We start from the raw sequence: 23,856 nt of genomic DNA, 5'->3' as shown, positions 1-23,856 counted from the left end.
GCAGGGCCTCAAACGGACCAGGTCGGGTCTTTCTAGTCCACCGGCCTCCCTTTCTATCGCCGGTCGGCGAGCTCACCTTGCCCACGCCGGCGGGGGAATTTCCACCATTGATTCCGGCGGCTGATTCTTCAAGCTCGAAGACAATCTTCTTCCTCACCCGTCCGGTCTCCGTTAGTGAAGCAAGCGCATCACGTTTAGTATTACCACTAGCTTTTCCGGGGTGAGGAGTGGCTGTCCTTTTCAATTTCCGTCTTGCATTGGGTGGCCGGAAAACCCATTTCGGCGGAGGCGACGGATTTGTGTCCTTCACCGCCTTCACCGCCGAATCCCTTCCGGGCTGAACCATGGCCAAAGAGACGATGGTCACATATCCACCTCACCCAAGGGTGAGGGAGATGACCGAGATTCTAGAGAGAAGGTAGAGAGTTTTTTAGAGAGAGAATTCTCGTGGAGTTAAGGTGGCTGTACCTGCATCCAGGCCAACTTCCAGCCTTAGGATCTTGCGAGATCATCTTGCGATTAAAACATCTGATGGCTCACTTTATTAACTAAATCTTATTATTTTATTCATTAAAAATCCAATAAGGTTACTTTATTAAAACATCTGATGGCTCGCTTGTTATGGCAACTCCTATAATTTTGCAATGTCTCTTTCCACTAACAAATCATATGCGTGAATTATGATTTAACTTTCCTCAACTTCATCTCCTTCGTATCTTCATCTTCTTCAGCCACAGTACCATCAAACTTCCATTATACTTGTTCCAGATATATTTGTTCACAATCTCAATTCTATATCATCGTCGTTGGCAGATCCCAACTCCAATCGTGTTCCATATTAATCTGTTCTATTCTCAATTCTATATCATAGTCGTTGGCAGATCCTAACACCAAGAATGGAATCCGACACAAATTCTACTTCGCACGTAGATAATCAATCATACTCCGATGACGTTGTTGAGAATACAGGTTATGGTTATTGTTGTATTTTTAATTTATTTGTTATGCTCCATTTCATATATTTGTATCTGTGTCTTTCAGTGTCTTCTGTCAAAATGAATCTTTTCACCTATATTATTTGATCGATTTTTCCGCTATGCTTCGTTTTGTGTTTAGTATGACCCATTTCCGTATAAGACAATTGAACTTGTTGTATGCCGCGATTTCATCCTATTATGACCTATTATCATTCTAAATCCAGTTGATGAAAACTTGTCTTTACTTCATCGTTAGTTTTTAGGTGTGTTCTGATTATGAATTTTTATAGATTTAAATACACCAGAATGCCCTATAGAGCTTAAACCTTTTGTTGGCCGTAGCTTCCCCACATTGGACAACGCCATTGAGTTCTATGAGAACTATGGGCGTCGTGTCGGCTTTGACACAAGGAAGAACGGTTCAAAGAAGGTTGATAATCTCACCATATGGTTTTACATGGTGTGTAACAGAGAAGGTGAGCAGAAATTTATCGATGAACAACCCAAACGACGACGTAAATCGAAAAAATGTGGATGTAATGCTCGGGTTGCATTCAAATTCGATTCTGACCGTGGTTATGTCATTCAACACTTGAGCGAAGAACACAACTACCCCATGGTTTTGGTATAACACCAGAAGTTCATGAGATTAAATCGTCAACTTGATCCAGTACACCAAAAATTTATTACAGATTGTGCTGGTGCTAATATTGGTCCTTCACTCACTTTCAAGCTGTTGACTGAATTGATGGGCGGATATGATTCCGTTGGGTGTACAGTGTTGGACATCCGTAACTACACACGGGATATCAGAAGATATGCTGAAGGATATGACGCCCAAATGATAATAGACGAGATGAAGAAGAAGAAGGAAAGTTGTGACGCCTTCACGTACGAGTATGAGGTTGATTCTCGTAGTCGACTGACGCATTAATTCTGGTGCGATCCTATTGCTAAGAAGAATTTCATGCAATTTGGTGACATTGTCTCGTTTGACACTACCTACTCAACGAATAGGTAAATGTTGACCACTTAAAATTGCTACCTTTTTCTGTTGTGCTATGATTTCAGTTTATTATGACATATTATCATACTACATCGAGATCCACTTGTTCATGATTTAATCCTTTGTTGTTTTGCTGTGCAGGTACTCTATGATATTTGCTCCGTTCACTGGGAAGGACAACCATGGGCGTGCGGTGTCCTTTGGAGCTGGTTTGCTTTGTAGTGAGAGTGCAGACTCTTTTTCATGGCTTTTCAAACAGTTTATCAAGTGCATGGGACTAGCTCCTAAGTTGATAATTACTGATCAAGACTTGGGAATGAAAGTAGCTGTTGAAAAGGTTCTTGTGAATACACGTCATAGATGGTGCATGTGGTACATCATGGCTAAAGTCGCTGAAAAGGTACCTAAATCACTTCTTGGTAATTCTGATTTTAAAAAGGATTTGAATTCATGTATTTGGTCGGAGTTGATTGAACCCACCGAGTTTGAAGACAAGTGGAAGACTGTCATGGAGACATATGAACTTGAAGACGCTGAATGGTTTGTTTCTATGTTCGAATCTAGAGAGTTCTGGGTTCCGGCATACTTTAGCGACTTCCCTAACAGTTCTCTGATAAATACGACACCTGTTTCTGAATCTCAGAACAGTTTTTTAAAGAGGTATACTCAGTGTAGGGCTAACCTTGTTATGTTTTTAATGAACTTCAATAATGCTGTTGATGCCCAACGCAACCAGTCCGCAAAGTTGGATTATATGGACGTGAATACTACCGCAAAGATAAAAACAGAGTGGTCTGTTGAGAAGCATGCATCAACAATATTCACAGACTATGCATTCAAGGAAATTCAGGAACAGATTCTGGAGGCGTATAATCACTGCAGCCTTGTATCTATATCAAATGAATCAAGTCCTGAGCTTTACAAGGTATTAGATCATTATTCAAACACATGGGATGTAACATTATCCGTGGAGGATTCTTTGTTCCAATGTGGATGTAAGATGTTTTCTAGGATCGGTCTTGTATGCTGCCACATCTTTCATGTGTTGAAGAACAAAAAGATGCGCTTGATTCCGGAGAATCTGATTGGAGGTCGGTGGTTGAAATCACCTCTAGTTAAGGCTGTGCATGCTGTCTGATTTGAAGATGTAGCAACGCATGTTTTTGTTGATGAGAAGAAAAATGCGCAAGCAATTTTATTGGGAGAGATATTGGGTTTGTACCAGGCTGTATCTTTCAATATTGATCAAATTCATGAGCTGACATCTATAGTTCGTGAAGCAAGACAACAGATTTTCGCTGGCGGAGTAGTAACATCTACATCACAGAAGAAGAAGCTAATTGAAGAATTTTATGGGGCAGAGGCACCCCAGGAAGTAGATGTTCAACCACCTGATGTCGTCAGCACGAAGGGATCTGGTAGTAGACTCCCGTCAAGAGTGGAGAATGCTTTGAAGATTAAGAGCAAGCCTTTGCGTCAATGCAAGAAATGTCAGGAGTGGGGTCACCACGATTCAAGGAATTGCGTCAAACTCAAAGAGAAAGAAAAACGGCGTTCAAGAAGAAATTCTGAAGTTTGATACCATGTAATTTTATTTTTTTTTCTAGAAGTGACATCAGTCCAAGCTTCAGGTTTTTTGAAATTTCTCAGTTCGGTCTGTTTTGTATGCGGCATTCTGATATTCAATAGTTTTATGTCATGACTCGAATAGTGGATTATTATTACCCAATTAATCAAAGCGTTTCCATGACTCAAATATTCGTTTATTATGACCCAATGATAAGAATTGTGTATTTTTGGTTAAGTTTGTATGATATGAACATTTCGATCGGAATGACAGTAATGTGATGTCATGCATCAAATGTTGGTTTATTATGACACTAGTTGACCATAAGATGGTATGACTCATATATTCATTTATAATTACAAGGTGTTTCAGAGTGCAGTTTTATGCAACGACTAATTTTGGGGTATAGAAGTCCAATTTCACGTCATTATATGTGCAATTTTAATTCAAATGACTGAAAATTGGATGGAAAAAGGCGTAGGTGTAGCTTTGTAGATATCGGCAGCAAAATTGGACATACGACGTGTTGGTATATCTATTTTTTTAATAATTGGTACAATGCAGCATGAGGTGGAGTACTATTACTAGTACATAGAGACTCCAAAAATGAATACAAATGAAATAATATATAGTAATAAAAACAACAGGCTGTCTTATATAAACCATGGTCCTCAAAACAAGAATTACAATGTCTAAACATCATTTATTTCAAATAGTGGTAATCTATAAAGAAAATGGACAATAATTTTCACTAGTTTTAGTTATGACAAAAGTAGTGATCAGGATCCGTAGTTTGCTATCATCTTTTCTACGTTGATCTTTGTTATCTTGCTCTCCTTCGCATAGTGTTTGGATGCCTCCTCTTTATTCAGTAATGCAATGGTTATTTCTTGCTAACAACAACACACGATTGTATTTAGCTCTTAGATACTGAAGCACACCTCTGTTTTTAGTCGATAGTCCACAACTCCATTGACCCTCTCTTTCACCCATGTAGACTTCAAGGTGTCTTAGCAAATAAACACCACTGTCCGCAATATTATCCGTCGTTCTCCAACTCATCTTCAACCTCTAAATAGGTGCGTCGATCACTATCTTGCATTGATTGTGGCAACCAATCATGCTTAAATACTTACAGAAGAACGTCATCTGCAAAACATGCAACGCGTCAGTATAAATAACATTTAAGTATTACTGCGAGGACTAATGTGTCACACATACCAACATCTCTGGAACAGAACCGTAGGTATACCGGAAGTCATGCTCTTCTCTATCTTTAGAAGCGTCTATTATTACCACTGCTTTGCGATGGAAACAGAAGCACACAGTGTAGTACTTTTTTGAAAGGCAGAATGCAAAGAAAACCTATATTTTGTAACATGTTAGGCTTTTTGTCAAAAATGATTGGAGTTTGCTCTTAACATTTTGAATTTGTATCATGGTTGCAACATCAACATACCATATCTATATCTCCCCATCTGAAGTGTGGTATTTCGCTGACCTCTTTGTCAACGTTTGTTGCAAATTTATTTAGTTTGTCTGCATCATCAGTTTTTCCATTTGCCTCCACAACCGTGTACAACTGCACAAGTTATAGCAGCAGAGTTAGGTCATAACTTTTAATCATAAAAAAACCATGTCATGATAACTAGATATTCGTGTCATGATAGACTGATTAGGTATACTCACAGCAGGGTAGGTTGTGAAAAACAGCCTTTTGGGTGAAGTGACCGATTTCAAATCTTCCATTTGGTTAAGTACCGAGCAGTAGGCACTAATTATTCCAGTAGAAACCTCTTTATGTGGCAATAGCGAACAGAATTCCAAAAGTGTGACTTCAACAACTCGATCAATGTAAATAATATTTTCTCTGACATTCCAACAAATTATTTATTAGTTATTAGTCCAAAGATTTATTAGGTTGGTTTATTTCATAATACTTACTCATTTCCGTGGTAAGTGGTCATCATCCAGTAATACATAACCCGTTCCTCCGGAGTAAGCTTGCATGACACGGTTACTGCTCTCTCAAGAAATGGCGAACGCAATGCATTAGAAACTCTCATTTCTGCCTTAGAGCGAACGTTCATCTTCAAGTTTTGATGGTTGTCACGTAACTACAAGTAGATATTACAGGTCATTTGGATATGATGTATAAATACTCTCTAACTTCAGTTTAGGCAGTATATCCCCCTTCTACCTGGAACCAAATAGATCAGTACAACAAAACTTACTTGTTGGTTTTCATAGATGACCACATCTTTGCCCACTTTTGTTTTTGACTTATTAGAGAAAGGCGTGACAAAATCCTCATCAACTTCATCACATTCCATGTACGCTTCCACTACCGACTTTATAATTCCTTTAACATCGTGTTCCTTAACCTACATGTTAATTTTAACATAATGTTACAAAAGACGGGCATATAACATTGGAGTTGTTCTTTAATAATGGAACTAAGGATACACACATACCTTAGTTTCATCAATGCTACCAAGCTTATGATCCAAATTTGTTATTAATTTTGTTCCTAACGCTTCCAAGAAAAAATCGTCTGCAGCATCATTACCACCGCCTTCCATGTAGTCAGCCATGGTTGATTTTATAATCTCATCCACATTAATAGCTCCTCCCTATTTATAAGACAGTTCAGAATAAGCTGTGAAATTATCTTTGACTAATGTCAATTTGTATTATCCTTTGGGTCATAATAGATGCAAACAACGATATTTATCAACGCGTAATGTACCTTTTCTGAACCCGTCGTATGTGATCCACTTCCACCACTGTGTAATGATGTACCAGTATTTGGGTTGCGCTCCTGATACTCACTCTGCAAGAGTCATAGATAATAAGTACTATACACTAACTCAACAAATATTTCAATACATATAGTTTTTGAATTACATTATAACATAATCATTTACCTTCGATGCACATAAACGTGCTGCTCCGGAACCAACACTCATAACAGACTTCTCTATGTCCGAGCATTGATTTCTTCCTATAGCTGTGAAACTACTGATCTGTGAAACAGACTAAATAAAACAGTAATATTAATGAAGGTTTAAGTATGACATTCATATGCACTCAAATGTAATATAGATATCGTACAATGAAGCCATTGTACAAGATATACCTTGTTGACTCCAATATATGGTGTACCAAAACAACTCTGAAATTCATTTATGTTAGTTCTATTTCTTTCTTTCATGGCGATTCTTCTGGCGATACCACCCTGCGAGTCACTATGTTTGTGTAACAGAATTCATTGGAAAAGAGTATCATGCATCAGACTAAAAGAGCAAGTATATCACATATATCAGATAAACTTGTCATGGGTAAAAAAAAATTCTACGCCCGAAGAATACTCTAACAATATCCAAAAACATTATACTAAACGCATATCTGAGTCATACTAAACGCATATACGAGTTTGGGTAATACTAAATGCATATCCGAGTTTTGGTCATACTAAACGTATATATGAGTCATACTAAACGTAGAGCCGACTTTGGGTCATACTAAACGCATATCCTAGTCATGGAAAAATAAGTGAGGAGTGTGTCATAGCAAACGGTTCTTAGGTCAAACATAGTCATTGCACCATTACAAATTACATACTACTGAGACAACAGTATTGAAATATTTAGTACAGGCAGCTTGCTTTTTCATCAAAAATTACATTTGTGTTCGGGATAGTCTTCAACTTACATTATCTGCTACAAAAGATGGATGGAGTTCAAACGATGGCCCTTGGTCTGTAAGCTTGTTCAGTTGTGCTGTAATTTTGATCATGCGTTGCACAACCTCTATAAGCTCTGGTGCATTCAGCTTGTCCTTTGCCAAAGCTGTCTTCATGGACGCAACCGTTTCCTCCTCGCCCACCTCCACTTCAGGAATTATCCCCATCATATTGCAGGCAGTTGATGCAGCAAGCTTCATCGCTTCAAAGTTCTTGATATCAGTTAAATCATCCATACTTCGCACCAAATTCTCCAGTCCCCGCACTGCATCGTCACTTGCATTTGCGAACGCCTCCATCGCGGTTTTCAACTGCTCCTTTGGCTCCGGCTCTTCTGCTTCAAAGACAACTAGCATTGATGGCCGAGGCAGCTTTTCAGGGTCACCTCTTTCTACCACACTTCCGCTCCCGATAGTATCACTGGACTCAAGCTCCATCTTCTCCCTCTGCCTGAGCTTTTCGCTTGTCCAACCATAAACGATCGGGAAAACGCGTGACACTAGCAGTTTTTTGTGGAAAACGCGATCCACATAAAAGGCCTGCAAGAATTTAACAAGTTATAACTCATGCTTCAAGAATTTAAATTATATACACAATGCAGATTTAGTAAATGGAACGTTATTTGGAAACTGTATATAAACAGAGTGTAACAAAGATCATACCACCAAGAATGCAATTGGTCCTGTGAAGGGGGCGTTGTTGGTTATCCTCCAGTTCTTTGTTGCAACTGCCAGTGTCTCAAGTACATAAGCACACCAGTTGTATTCTTTCACAACTGACATGTCTCTGAATAAATAGTCTATATGAGTTCTGCACTTGCCATCCCCACATGGATTTATCAGCACTGTGTCTAAGATAAGAACGGAGATCTTTCGAAACCATTCACCTCCAGACTTATACTTCAAAACCTGTTTTATAAGGTCTCCTGGAAGAATACGACCAGAGTTTTTTCCTATTCTTCGAGCAACCTCCTCAAAGAATGGTTTTTTTTTCTGCCTTTCGACGCGGTTGATCAACGTCCCCCCCATAGGAAACCCCAAAGTCATGTAAACATCTTCATGGTAAATAGGCAGTCGTCTGGTGTCCAACTATATTGTGCAGTCTATTTCGCGGAAACCTCTGACCAGGTCATAAGCCATTTTTCCAGGGACCTCAGCGATGAAAAAATGCTTTAACTCTCCAAATCCCATCTCTACCAGTTCATTCATCTGCTCTTCGTTTAGAGCTTGTAAAAGCTCTATGATTTTCTGCGGGCTGGCTTTGAGTTTAAGCGTTTCGTGCCTTATTATTTCTTCACCTGTCTCTGCTGTTCCAACAACCTCCTCGACCTTTTCCTTCCCTTTACTCTCCTTCTTCCCTGGACCCTTTTTTGGTAATTCTTCTTGTTGTATGACGTCAACCTTGTCCACCACTGGATCGCTTGTTTCCATAACAGATTCGCGAAGACGCTTTGAGCCTGCAAAAATAAAATAAAATCAAATAATATTTATACTTTATAGTATTAGTTGTTATATAATAGAGTAATACCTTTACACATATTAGGCGATTCAGTTACATCGCCAATCGTGTATGCCTTTGATGTATCTGCCTTATCTCTTTTTGTTGTTTCCATTTGCATAAATTTAAGGCTCTCCTTAGCCCTAGCTCTTTTTTCGTAATAGTTCATTGGCCTTGTTTAAGGACAGACCAGTCCTGCCTACACCTACACAGATATAGGCAAAATCAATTATTTTTCCAATGATATAATAATTTCACATAGGATTCATTATATCCGCTATGATGAATTAAAACCTAAAAATACAGTAACGCAGACAAATGGGAAACAAATGGGCTGATCATTTTAATTCCTTATTCAATGTCACTGTCACATTACCTACACAAGTATGACTTCATTCTTAGATGGAAGTAGGTCATTTTAAACAGTTATTACATGATTCAAATATGTTGCATACACATACATTACACACACATGCCATTTATATTACCACATCACAAACACCAAGTGGACAATCTATGACATGTTCCAACTGAATATATTTCCATTGGAACGTGTTTTTCTTCATGTTGCTGAATTTTTTACACATATTCCCTTAGTATAAGGACACAACTAAATCAACTTAATGGTGCGTAGTGCTTAAATATGATATCAGATTTAACATACTATGACATGTTCCAACTTATTTGTTTACATAAAATTAATTTTCAAAGTGTGTAACAAACAAATGCAAATGTATAACCTTTTACCGCATTCATTACGTTTGCTTCCACTTCTTTCCCTTTTGTAGTTGTGTTTGAATCTCCTATCAACGCATCTGTGCAATTCAATGATGCTAATATTAATACGTAACCGTCATAAAACAACATTTGAGTAAAAGAAATATCATTGCAGTTAGGGCTGGTTATTCGGTCGGTTCGGTTAATAACCGAACCGACTTGTCGGTTAACCGACCTCAAAATGCCTTCAAAAAACTAACCGGAACCGACCCGATCTTCGGTTCGGTTACTTAATTAACCGACTCGGTTAGAACCGGTCGGTTCTCGGTTATAACCGAACTAACCGAATTGATTTAACTTATTCAAATGTTTATTTTGCATGATTAAGGTTGTGATAGATAACTCAACCTACACCTAATCACACTATTAGTTTATCACCGAAAGTTGAATTAACTACCAATGATCAATCATTCAATTCAATGATTCAATCTATAATATATAAAATTCTGAAATTTTCTCACAAAGATTGTTAATTGATTTTGTGTATTCTCAATTCTACGCATTTCTGCATGATTGTAAAACCGAAAATGTCAAATTTTTTATCATATTTTTTTGCATTTTAGTCATAATCATTCAATTTTATCATACACCATAATAAATTAATTTAAATTAAAATAGACTTTTTTGACATTGCAAATTTGCAATATGAGACTTTGACAAAATATAGAAGTAAATTACAGATTATTATTATTATTATTATTATTATTATTATTATTATTATTATTATTATTATTATTATTATTATTATTATCATTATCATTATTATTATACTCCTATTTACAAGCAATACATATATGATATATTTTTTAGGCTCTTTAATAGACTTAAACTTTAAATGATCTAAAATTTGAAAACTTTTCTCTAATAATAAGTGTAAGGTTATCTTATTTTTAAAATAGTAGTATTGCTTAAGCACTTGTTAACTTTGAGAGATCTTATTTTTAAAAATATATTTAGAAACTTTATTGAATTTGATATATTATAACTTTATAAGTATAAATAACTAATAGGTAACAAACTAAAATAGATTTTTTTGGCCTTGCAAATATGCAATATGAGACTTTGACAAAATTTAGAAGTAAATGACAGATTATTCTATTGTGACAAAGTTTAAAAGTAAATTACAATTTCTGTTATTATTAATTAAAAATATAATTAAATTTAAAATTATTTATGGTTTTAACTTTTAACTTTTCATCTACTTTTTTATTATTATTATTATTATTATTATTATTATTATTATTATTATTATTATTATTATTATTATTATTATACTCCTATTTAAAAGTAATATATAAATTGTTTAGGCACTTTAAAAGACTTGAACTTTACATGATCTATATTCTATACTTTAAAAACTTGTCTCCAATAACAAGTGAAGGGTTATTCTATATTTAAAATTAAAATAGTAATTCTTAAGAACTTTATTGACTTTGAGATATAAATTTATAAGTATAATACTCTAATTGATAGTGACACAAATTAAAATGGACTTTTTTTGACATTGATTTAGACAAAATTTAGATATAAATTACAATTTCTTCCATTGTGACAAAGTTTGAAGTAAATTATAATTTATTCTAGTATTAAATAAACATATAATTGAAATTAAAATTGAATTTAATTCGGTTACCGGTTATAACCGATAACCGGTTGGTTATAACCGATAACCGACTTTTAGCAAAACTTAAAACCGGAACCGAACCGATAACCGTAAATGTCGGTTATCGGACCGGTTTTGGTTCGGTTCTCGGTTAACCGATTAACCGAAAACCGTTTACCCACCCCTAATTGCAGTCATATCAAGTTATGATTTGAGTTAAAAGTAATTACCTTTTCCAGAAATGGTAGCAGCTACACCCGTCCCTTTAATCTTTTCTACTTCAGCAATGACATTTGGAGGTGGTCCTGCATCTGAAAAATCAACAAAATAGTTTCTCAAAAAGGGCAGGTCAAGTAGATCTAACTTTAACCTTGTTAAAATGATTATAGCCTCAACATACTATGACATGTTCCCACTTAAGTATGTGTTAGAAATTATATTCAAAGATGTCAAACATATACTCCCTCCGTCCCAAGGTATTAGACCAACTTTCCTTTTTGGGATGTCCCAACATATTAGACTCATTTCCTTTTTTAGCAAAAAGCATCTATCTTATTTTATTCTCCACCTACTTTTTTCTCTCTTCTCTCCCCTACTTTTTCCCTCTCTCATACTTTACTCTCTCCACTTTAACTATTTAAATATCAATTCCTTAAATCATGTGCCCAAAAGAAGTGAGTCTAATACTTCGGGACGGAGGGAGTAATATTTACAACCTTTTTCAACAGTGACTACAGTAGATGCCGGTTCCATCCCTCCGGTAGTTGCTTCCGAATTCGCTGCATAAAAAACAAGGTCAAAAGTCCGGCCTGCTCGTCAATAAATAATAATTTTGTATATCAAGTTCTGATTTGTGTTTACTCACCTGTTCCAGTATTCACAACGTTTTTTTTCTTTTCATATCCATTACTGTTTAACATTTACACAAACAAAGCATAATAGTATGGCCTTTTTACAGCAAATATATCCCACGTTTGTCTTATTATAATAGTAAATACATATATGTTTAACCTGTATACCAAATCAGATCTCACAAAAAGAATTAAAACTTCATTCCTTCAAATAATAATCCAGTAAAAGGAATTCGTCATACCTTTCCGTTCCTTAGGTTTTGGGGATGCCTTCTGCTTCCCAGTATTCGTCATACCAACCTTTTCCGTCATAAGGCGAGTTTCCTGAAGATCTTGTTTCCACCATGGTTGGAGAAGACGGTACACAAATCGCGCTTCACAAGTTGAGATTTGAAGTCGATTTCGATGCCCAGCCATGACCCTCTTCGCCGATAATGTGCCTAGTGTTTTGTAGGGTTAGGTGATTTTGCTTCCGAGTCGATTTAGGTGATAATTCGTGGGGGGAACTGTTAGGGTTTTTGGGTTTTCGTCGGGATTTTGAGCGAGAGAGAGAGGGAATTGAATGGCGCGGGAACCGAAGAATCAACATAATATTATGGGGAGTAATTATTATCCCAATAAATCCGCTCCTGAAAAACGGAAGGGCGTTTCATTATATTTCCAGTCCCTGTTTTACCCTTGCATGACACAGAACGATCTTATTATGACCCACGGGTTTGACAAAACCAATCCAGATCGTGGCCTTTCATCTCCAGAATCTAACGGACCATATATGGTCTTTATTTCTTTACTTAGGGGCTTACTTGGTAGGTTAAAACCCTATATATATGTATATATATATGTATAGAGTTTTGATCTATGAAAACTAGATTTAAATACAGAAACGCAGAACACGGTCATGCGTAGGGCATTTTTAGGTCATAGTTAATTTAGTTATAGGTCATGCTAACGAAGTATGACCTAAAATGATCTTATCATGACATTAAACCCAAACCTTATAATATGACCTAAAACTGCTTAATTATGACCTTACGTATTTTTGGTTAATTAAATGCATACTTGTTTTGATCATCTCTCTCTCTCTCTCTCTCTCTCTCTATATATATATATATATATATATATACCCTTAGATTCTTTTTCCTTCTTAATATCAACCATTAGATTGATGGAATGGATGGACTAGATTAAAAGGACAAACATGATCCCGTGTTGCATTATTAGTTCAATTTCGTGCATTATAAGGGTAAAGGAGTAAAATAACATACTACCCAGGCGATTCAAAACGGCATGTCTGATATTCACGCGGCATTTTGATCGAACTTTCCATCCCCTCTCTCTCTCTCACTCCATCCCATCAACATTCTATCAACACTATTTCTCCCCTAATTCAGAACACGATAAACCCTAGCTACCGCACTCTCGAAATTCAGCAACGATTTCGGCCGTGGAATCGCCGTTCATCGACGAATCTCTCTCACAAAAGCTTCTATTTAGGTTCGCGCGCTCGGTTGGTAGTCGATTCATCTACTGGACACAACAAAGGTGTGTTTCTGAAACATTTTTTTTAGGTAGAAACACTAATTCCCCTCGATTGGCGATGTTTTCAAACACAACCAGTAGTCGATTAACAATTTTTGGTGTCCTTTGAATTTCGATTCGAAATAATGCACAAAATTTTTTTAGTCGTTAAAGGTCTCTGTGGAACAAGCCAACTTCGAATCCGATCCCTCCCCCGGCAACAGAGCTAATATCAACAGGGCCATCGCGGAGTACATCCTCCTCCTAAGAATGGAAGAGGATTTTTGGAGACAAAAAGCGACTCTACGTTGGCTTTCAGATTGGCATCTGGCGTAGGAAACTGGTTGTCTGCCCAGTTTAAGATAAAGGATTTAAGAGAAACTAATTACATTCTTAGCTTGCTAGAAAGAATGTTGAGATTCTCTTAGGAATCCTATATCTACACATTGCTTGGAACATTTTAGCATTAGAAATTCCATGAAAAGGTTTTATACCTTTCAGGATGGAATTGTCTTGTCTCTAGTCAAGTGTCGTTTGACTAGTTTCAGAGATAGTTGTCTCATGTATGCTATAATGTGTACTAAGTTTGATATTAGTTGTGCTTATGCATGATAAACGTATATCATATTAACCATGGCAAAGGACTTTGATTGAGGTAAAAAGTATACCATAGTACTTGAGAAAGACTAATTGCTATATTCTAGTTTACCAGTCATTCATGTAATGTCCTTGGGGTTACACTGACTTAGTTTTATGACTAATCAGTTATCGAGTAACTCATCCTCTGAATATGTGTTTACCTTAGGAGTATCTTCCTATTTGCTTTAATAGAGGCTTTCGAGACCGACCCCTCTCCGGATAATAGAGCTAATGTCAACAAGAACATTGCCCAATACATCCTCCTCTTGAAAATGGAAGAAGACTTTTGGAGACAAAAGGCGTCTATCCGATGGTTAAAGGATGGTGACAGAAATACCAATTCTATCAAAGTTGGGTTAAGCAGAAGAGAGCCCGGCTCCACATTCATGAGATCCACGAGAGAGGCCAGCTCATCACAGACGAGACGGAGGTGCGGAACTTAGCAGCTCGCTTCTTCCAAAGCCTTCTTTACAAAGATCCTTTCGGCAAGGCTTGCGCCGATTCTCCCCAAGGTAATCGCGCCGAATCAAAGTGGGTTTGTTAAGGGAAGATTACTAAACGACAATGTGTTGTTGGCGCAAGAAATGTTCCATGAACTTCACAGGAACAATCCTACGCCTAACGCTGCTCTTAAGCTAGATATGGCAAAAGCTTATGATAGAGTCCAGTGGTCGTTCCTCATTAAAATCCTCGGCCCAACAGATTAACATCACGAAGAGCAGCTTTTATATCACTGAAGCTCATGAGCAATGGGCTGCGATTATCGAGGTGGAAAGGGGTTCTCGAGAGGGTCTTTCCCCTTTCTGTATCTTGGGGTGCCCATTTATAAAGGCTTTAAGCGTACAGACATGTTCCAATTCCTACGGGAAAAAATTTCAAAGAGAATCTCCGGGTGGGCTCATAGACACTTATCCTTCGGTGGGCGGCTGACTCTCATTAGGAGCACGCTTGAACCGATTCCAATTCACCTTTTCCAAGCCATTGAGCCCACAAAGACTGCCCTGCACTGTCTTGAACAACAGTTGGGCTTGCTTCTTTTGGGGTGCCATCAATGAGAAGAAGAAGACGCCCTGGATTGGATGGGAACAAATTTTTCTCTCGACGGCGGAGGGGAGTCTTGGGATTAGACGGTTCGAAGAGGTCCTCCGAGCCTTCAGCATCAAACTCTGGTGGAGATTTAGGGAACAAAACTCCCTGTGGGCTACTCATATCTATAGCAAATACTGCTCCAAAAAATCGCCAATGACCGCACACTCCTCGGGGTGTAATAGCTCGACGTGGAGAAGACTTACTAAGGCCTGGCCCCATGCCAACCCGAACATTAGATGGATCATTGGAGACGGCAAAGTTCTGTTTTGGGACGACATTTGGCTGGGTGAAAGACCGCTGAGAGAAGTGGTTTTGGACACGAGAGGGAACCCCCGGAGCAGAGTCTTGGACTTCTGGAGCGAGGGCACTGGGACCCTGCGAAATTGTCATTAGCTCAGAATCAGTCGGGCATCAATAGAATCTGTCAAGATTATTCGATTGGAATATCCTAGAGTGACAGAATGTTTTGAGTGATCAAAAGATCCTCAAATAGTTTCTGACACAAGTCATCGCCTAAAGTAATAAGAAATGACTACAAGAAGGTTTAACTGAAAAATAAAAAATCTTCAGAATAATAGTCGTTGTATTACTGTTAGAGGAAAGTAACATGATAGATGACGAAATGGGAGAGCCTGAATTATCAACAAAGTTTGTTTAAAGCGAGAAAAGATGCTTTGTGAGTTGGATTGACCTGTTTTATAGAAGGACAAAGTACATGACAATGCAACTTCTAAGTAAGAGATCTTGATCCAGTTAGGTTTTTGTTGCAGTGGGAGCTATTAATGCTCAACTGTTATTTTATGGTTGATGCTTAAGGCATCATAGTATTAAAATAATATAAGTGCGACAAGGTTGAGTATTCAACAACACATCAACTTCTTAATCATTGAATGATAAAGTATCTATTGCTCTTAGTCTTAAGGCCAAGAAAATACTTAGCAATTGTTCGAACTGATCTAGACTATCAAGTTTAACATTTCGTTAAATAGCTTGAGAGTTGGGAAAGTATGTTTGATGCACTATGAGTTAGAATCATTTGATTTTTCAAGATATTCAGAATACTTATAGAAGTGCAACATAGAAAGACTAGCAAGTCTCAATGGTTTACACCATAAGGAGACGAGCAAAGGGTTATGATCAGTAGTGGGAGTCTAATCTCCACTAACGAATCCAAGCATTCATCTAATGAATGGGATACTTATGTAGGAATGGAAGTCTCTCTAAGACAAGTTTGATTAAGTGATGAGTTGTACTCATTAAAATCTTATCATTGATGGGATAAACATTAAAGAAACTACCAACATCAGTACCTTCTACAAAGCACGAGTTGTGGACAGAGCGTCTCTAGTCTAGCACATCACAAGGTGTAATGTTGTTCCAACGTGTTGGAAAAGTGTCCAAGAAATTGGAGTTGAGTACTGAGGCATGTTTTAAGGTTTGTCCCAAATGATGTAAGGTTATAAGTTCTGTAATCTTCAAAGATATAATTCTTGTATGAAGATCAAGAGATGAACTTCAAGCCTAACAACGTGATAACTCTCAAAATAAAGAGAGAGATATCGGATTTTCCACATTACCAAGAAGTCATACCATTAGAAACTTTTGCACTAATAAAATCAACTTCAATACCTAAGATTGTAAGAACCATGTCGTGGTGGGAGCGTTCCACTGGAACACAACAAGTTCATGGGTCTAAGAGTGTCGTAAGACTCAGTCTTAGATTAACTTGAACATAATCCCTTAAACTACAATGTAGTATTGGTTAATTTGGATAATCATCTTTGAAAAGGTGATAGATATCATATTACAATCTAAAATAGACAACATATTTTACAAGACTTGCAATACTACCTACAGGCTGTGTCAGTCAGTGGGAGCAAGTATCCTTGCAAGTGTAAATGTGGATATCAAATGGCTAGACAATGACAATGGGTTATGCCCAGAGAGAATTATCTTCTCGCTATCGTTGTGCCAGGATTTATTCGATCATATTGTCTGTTAGAACTTACATAAATAAATCATCTACTAGAACATTCTAATGGATATGTAATTAAGGGCAAGAAACGCATGATTGGAAGCTTATATAGACCTTCGTGGTCTTAGGCAAGCATCTAAATCAGAGGATATGTGTTTTATTAAAATTGTCAAAAGTTTGGAATTTGACTTGTGTCCTTAACAGTGTTGTAAGCACAAGGAAGTTGAAAGTGCATTACATATGGTATTATTGGTACTCTACGATGATGAAATCTACAAAAGTTGCAAACAACTAAGATTGGCATCTGGCGTAGGAAACTGGTTGTCTGCCCAGTTTAAGATAAAGGATTTAAGAGCAAGTAATTACATTCTTAGCATCTAAGTCCTTTTAAGATACTAGAACATTCTAATGGATATGTAATTAAGGGCAAGAAACGCATGATTGGAAGCTTATATAGACCTTCGTGGTCTTAGGCAAGCATCTAAATCAGAGGATATGTGTTTTATTAAAATTGTCAAAAGTTTGGAATTTGACTTGTGTCCTTAACAGTGTTGTAAGCACAAGGAAGTTGAAAGTGCATTACATATGGTATTATTGGTACTCTACGATGATGAAATCTACAAAAGTTGCAAACAACTAAGATTGGCATCTGGCGTAGGAAACTGGTTGTCTGCCCAGTTTAAGATAAAGGATTTAAGAGCAACTAATTACATTCTTAGCATCTAAGTCCTTTTAAGATACTAGAACATTCTAATGGATATGTAATTAAGGGCAAGAAACGCATGATTGGAAGCTTATATAGACCTGCGTGGTCTTAGGCAAGCATCTAAATCATGTTTTTATCAAAATTGTCAAAATTTTGGAATTTGACTTGTGTCCTTAACAGTGTTGTAAGCACAAGGAAGTTGAAAGTGCATTACATATGGTATTATTGGTACTCTACGATGATGAAATCTACAAAAGTTGCAAACAACTAAGATTGGCATCTGGCGTAGGAAACTGGTTGTCTGCCCAGTTTAAGATAAAGGATTTAAGAGAAACTAATTACATTCTTAGCTTGCTAGAATGAATGTTGAGATTCTCTTAGGAATCCTATATCTACATATTGCTTGGAACATTTTAGTATTAGAAATTCCATGAAAAGGTTTTATACCTTTCAGGATGGAATTGTCTTGTCTCTAGTCAAGTGTCGTTTGACTAGTTTCAGAGATAGTTGTCTCATGTATGTTATAATGTGTACTAAGTTTGATATTAGTTGTGCTTATGCATGATAAACGTATATCATATTAACCATGGCTTGAGAAAGACTAATTGCTATATTCTAGTTTACCAGTCATTCATGTAATGTCCTTGGGGTTACACTGACTTAGTTTTATGACTAATCAGTGACCGAGTAACTCATCCTCTGAATATGTGTTTACCTTAGGAGTATCTTCCTATTTGCTTTAATAGAGGCTTTCGAGACCGACCCCTCTCCGGATAATAGAGCTAATGTCAACAAGAACATTGCCCAATACATCCTCCTCTTGAAAATGGAAGAAGACTTTTGGAGACAAAAGGCGTCTATCCGATGGTTAAAGGATGGTGACAGAAATACCAATTCTATCAAAGTTGGGTTAAGCAGAAGAGAGCCCGGCTCCACATTCATGAGATCCACGAGAGAGGCCAGCTCATCACAGACGAGACGGAGGTGCGGAACTTAGCAGCTCGCTTCTTCCAAAGCCTTCTTGCACCGGAACCAATGGACCTCGCGGAGCCGGATTTAAACCTGATACATCAACTCCCGGATGACACCAATCTGGAGGGGCTCATAGCACAACCTTCGGAAGAGTAGGTAAAACGTGTTGTATTTGATATCTCGGGGGATAGTGCTCCGGGCCCGGATGGTTTCACGGCTACGTTCTACCAGCAGCACTGTTGGGGCATTGTGGAGGCTGTGAGGCAGTTTTTTAATGGTGCTTTCTTGCCGCGTAGCATCACCGCAACATCTATTGTGCTCCTTCCAAAGAAAGACAATCCGGAAGCATGGTCGGACTATCGACCAATTAGCCTATGCAATGTCTCAAACAAGATCTTTACAAAGATCCTTTCGGCAAGGCTTGCGCCGATTCTCCCCAAGGTAATCGCGCCGAATCAAAGTGGGTTTATTAAGGGAAGATTACTAAACGACAATGTGTTGTTGGCGCAAGAAATGTTCCATGAACTTCACAGGAACAATCCTACGCCTAACGCTGCTCTTAAGCTAGATATGGCAAAAGCTTATGATAGAGTCCAGTGGTCGTTCCTCATTAAAATCCTCAAACTCATGGGCTTCCCTGATGCGTGGCTGAGCATGATTGAAAGATGCATTGGCTCTTGCTGGTTCTCAGTCCTTGTGAACGGAGCGCCGGCGGGCTTCTTCAGGACAACCCGGGGGTTGAGGCAAGGCGACCCCATTTCCCCTGCTCTTTTCGTCATTGCTATAGATTATTTATCAAGAAGTTTGGACCAGCTGATCCTTGGCAAGAAAGAAATGGTTTTTAAGTCCTCTCGCGGCAGTGCCGAAGTGAGCCACCTTGCATATGCCGATGACATCCTAATCTTCACCCAAGCGGCACCAGGGTCTCTCCGTCGCCTCAAAGCTTGTCTTCATGACTACACAGCAGCCTCGGCCCAACAGATTAACATCACGAAGAGCAGCTTTTATATCACTGAAGCTCATGAGCAATGGGCTGCGATTATCGAGGTGGAAAGGGGTTCTCGAGAGGGTCTTTCCCCTTTCTGTATCTTGGGGTGCCCATTTATAAAGGCTTTAAGCGTACAGACATGTTCCAATTCCTACGGGAAAAAATTTCAAAGAGAATCTCCGGGTGGGCTCATAGACACTTATCCTTCGGTGGGCGGCTGACTCTCATTAGGAGCACGCTTGAACCGATTCCAATTCACCTTTTCCAAGCCATTGAGCCCACAAAGACTGCCCTGCACTGTCTTGAACAACAGTTGGGCTTGCTTCTTTTGGGGTGCCATCAATGAGAAGAAGAAGACGCCCTGGATTGGATGGGAACAAATTTTTCTCTCGACGGCGGAGGGGAGTCTTGGGATTAGACGGTTCGAAGAGGTCCTCCGAGCCTTCAGCATCAAACTCTGGTGGAGATTTAGGGAACAAAACTCCCTGTGGGCTACTCATATCTATAGCAAATACTGCTCCAAAAAATCGCCAATGACCGCACACTCCTCGGGGTGTAATAGCTCGACGTGGAGAAGACTTACTAAGGCCTGGCCCCATGCCAACCCGAACATTAGATGGATCATTGGAGACGGCAAAGTTCTGTTTTGGGACGACATTTGGCTGGGTGAAAGACCGCTGAGAGAAGTGGTTTTGGACACGAGAGGGAACCCCCGGAGCAGAGTCTTGGACTTCTGGAGCGAGGGCACTGGGACCCTGCGAAATTGTCATTAGCTCAGAATCAGTCGGGCATCAATAGAATCTGTCAAGATTATTCGATTGGAATATCCTAGAGTGACAGAATGTTTTGAGTGATCAAAAGATCCTCAAATAGTTTCTGACACAAGTCATCGCCTAAAGTAATAAGAAATGACTACAAGAAGGTTTAACTGAAAAATAAAAAATCTTCAGAATAATAGTCGTTGTATTACTGTTAGAGGAAAGTAACATGATAGATGACGAAATGGGAGAGCCTGAATTATCAACAAAGTTTGTTTAAAGCGAGAAAAGATGCTTTGTGAGTTGGATTGACCTGTTTTATAGAAGGACAAAGTACATGACAATGCAACTTCTAAGTAAGAGATCTTGATCCAGTTAGGTTTTTGTTGCAGTGGGAGCTATTAATGCTCAACTGTTATTTTATGGTTGATGCTTAAGGCATCATAGTATTAAAATAATATAAGTGCGACAAGGTTGAGTATTCAACAACACATCAACTTCTTAATCATTGAATGATAAAGTATCTATTGCTCTTAGTCTTAAGGCCAAGAAAATACTTAGCAATTGTTCGAACTGATCTAGACTATCAAGTTTAACATTTCGTTAAATAGCTTGAGAGTTGGGAAAGTATGTTTGATGCACTATGAGTTAGAATCATTTGATTTTTCAAGATATTCAGAATACTTATAGAAGTGCAACATAGAAAGACTAGCAAGTCTCAATGGTTTACACCATAAGGAGACGAGCAAAGGGTTATGATCAGTAGTGGGAGTCTAATCTCCACTAACGAATCCAAGCATTCATCTAATGAATGGGATACTTATGTAGGAATGGAAGTCTCTCTAAGACAAGTTTGATTAAGTGATGAGTTGTACTCATTAAAATCTTATCATTGATGGGATAAACATTAAAGAAACTACCAACATCAGTACCTTCTACAAAGCACGAGTTGTGGACAGAGCGTCTCTAGTCTAGCACATCACAAGGTGTAATGTTGTTCCAACGTGTTGGAAAAGTGTCCAAGAAATTGGAGTTGAGTACTGAGGCATGTTTTAAGGTTTGTCCCAAATGATGTAAGGTTATAAGTTCTGTAATCTTCAAAGATATAATTCTTGTATGAAGATCAAGAGATGAACTTCAAGCCTAACAACGTGATAACTCTCAAAATAAAGAGAGAGATATCGGATTTTCCACATTACCAAGAAGTCATACCATTAGAAACTTTTGCACTAATAAAATCAACTTCAATACCTAAGATTGTAAGAACCATGTCGTGGTGGGAGCGTTCCACTGGAACACAACAAGTTCATGGGTCTAAGAGTGTCGTAAGACTCAGTCTTAGATTAACTTGAACATAATCCCTTAAACTACAATGTAGTATTGGTTAATTTGGATAATCATCTTTGAAAAGGTGATAGATATCATATTACAATCTAAAATAGACAACATATTTTACAAGACTTGCAATACTACCTACAGGCTGTGTCAGTCAGTGGGAGCAAGTATCCTTGCAAGTGTAAATGTGGATATCAAATGGCTAGACAATGACAATGGGTTATGCCCAGAGAGAATTATCTTCTCGCTATCGTTGTGCCAGGATTTATTCGATCATATTGTCTGTTAGAACTTACATAAATAAATCATCTACTAGAACATTCTAATGGATATGTAATTAAGGGCAAGAAACGCATGATTGGAAGCTTATATAGACCTTCGTGGTCTTAGGCAAGCATCTAAATCAGAGGATATGTGTTTTATTAAAATTGTCAAAAGTTTGGAATTTGACTTGTGTCCTTAACAGTGTTGTAAGCACAAGGAAGTTGAAAGTGCATTACATATGGTATTATTGGTACTCTACGATGATGAAATCTACAAAAGTTGCAAACAACTAAGATTGGCATCTGGCGTAGGAAACTGGTTGTCTGCCCAGTTTAAGATAAAGGATTTAAGAGCAAGTAATTACATTCTTAGCATCTAAGTCCTTTTAAGATACTAGAACATTCTAATGGATATGTAATTAAGGGCAAGAAACGCATGATTGGAAGCTTATATAGACCTTCGTGGTCTTAGGCAAGCATCTAAATCAGAGGATATGTGTTTTATTAAAATTGTCAAAAGTTTGGAATTTGACTTGTGTCCTTAACAGTGTTGTAAGCACAAGGAAGTTGAAAGTGCATTACATATGGTATTATTGGTACTCTACGATGATGAAATCTACAAAAGTTGCAAACAACTAAGATTGGCATCTGGCGTAGGAAACTGGTTGTCTGCCCAGTTTAAGATAAAGGATTTAAGAGCAACTAATTACATTCTTAGCATCTAAGTCCTTTTAAGATACTAGAACATTCTAATGGATATGTAATTAAGGGCAAGAAACGCATGATTGGAAGCTTATATAGACCTGCGTGGTCTTAGGCAAGCATCTAAATCATGTTTTTATCAAAATTGTCAAAATTTTGGAATTTGACTTGTGTCCTTAACAGTGTTGTAAGCACAAGGAAGTTGAAAGTGCATTACATATGGTATTATTGGTACTCTACGATGATGAAATCTACAAAAGTTGCAAACAACTAAGATTGGCATCTGGCGTAGGAAACTGGTTGTCTGCCCAGTTTAAGATAAAGGATTTAAGAGAAACTAATTACATTCTTAGCTTGCTAGAATGAATGTTGAGATTCTCTTAGGAATCCTATATCTACATATTGCTTGGAACATTTTAGTATTAGAAATTCCATGAAAAGGTTTTATACCTTTCAGGATGGAATTGTCTTGTCTCTAGTCAAGTGTCGTTTGACTAGTTTCAGAGATAGTTGTCTCATGTATGTTATAATGTGTACTAAGTTTGATATTAGTTGTGCTTATGCATGATAAACGTATATCATATTAACCATGGCTTGAGAAAGACTAATTGCTATATTCTAGTTTACCAGTCATTCATGTAATGTCCTTGGGGTTACACTGACTTAGTTTTATGACTAATCAGTGACCGAGTAACTCATCCTCTGAATATGTGTTTACCTTAGGAGTATCTTCCTATTTGCTTTAATAGAGGCTTTCGAGACCGACCCCTCTCCGGATAATAGAGCTAATGTCAACAAGAACATTGCCCAATACATCCTCCTCTTGAAAATGGAAGAAGACTTTTGGAGACAAAAGGCGTCTATCCGATGGTTAAAGGATGGTGACAG

General features: G+C 37.8%; 1 protein-coding gene across 1 annotated transcript; it reads left to right on the top strand.

Moving 5' to 3' along the window:
- The first annotated feature begins 344 nt into the window (after positions 1-344).
- Positions 345-3,562, top strand: LOC125220334 (protein FAR1-RELATED SEQUENCE 5-like). The gene is made up of 6 exons (XM_089062226.1): positions 345-418; positions 872-969; positions 1,268-1,453; positions 1,670-1,868; positions 2,125-3,074; positions 3,129-3,562. The coding sequence occupies exons 1-6, from the start codon at positions 345-347 to the stop codon at positions 3,560-3,562; spliced, it is 1,941 nt and encodes a 646-aa protein (XP_088918352.1).
- The last annotated feature ends 20,294 nt before the right edge of the window (positions 3,563-23,856 follow it).

The sequence above is a fragment of the Salvia hispanica genome, chromosome 1 (assembly GCF_029641045.1).
Source record: "Salvia hispanica isolate PSC_SH4W2 chromosome 1, Shi_PSC_v1, whole genome shotgun sequence".
Taxonomy (NCBI): domain Eukaryota; kingdom Viridiplantae; phylum Streptophyta; class Magnoliopsida; order Lamiales; family Lamiaceae; genus Salvia; species Salvia hispanica.
This window is presented reverse-complemented; position numbering and strand designations above follow the sequence as displayed.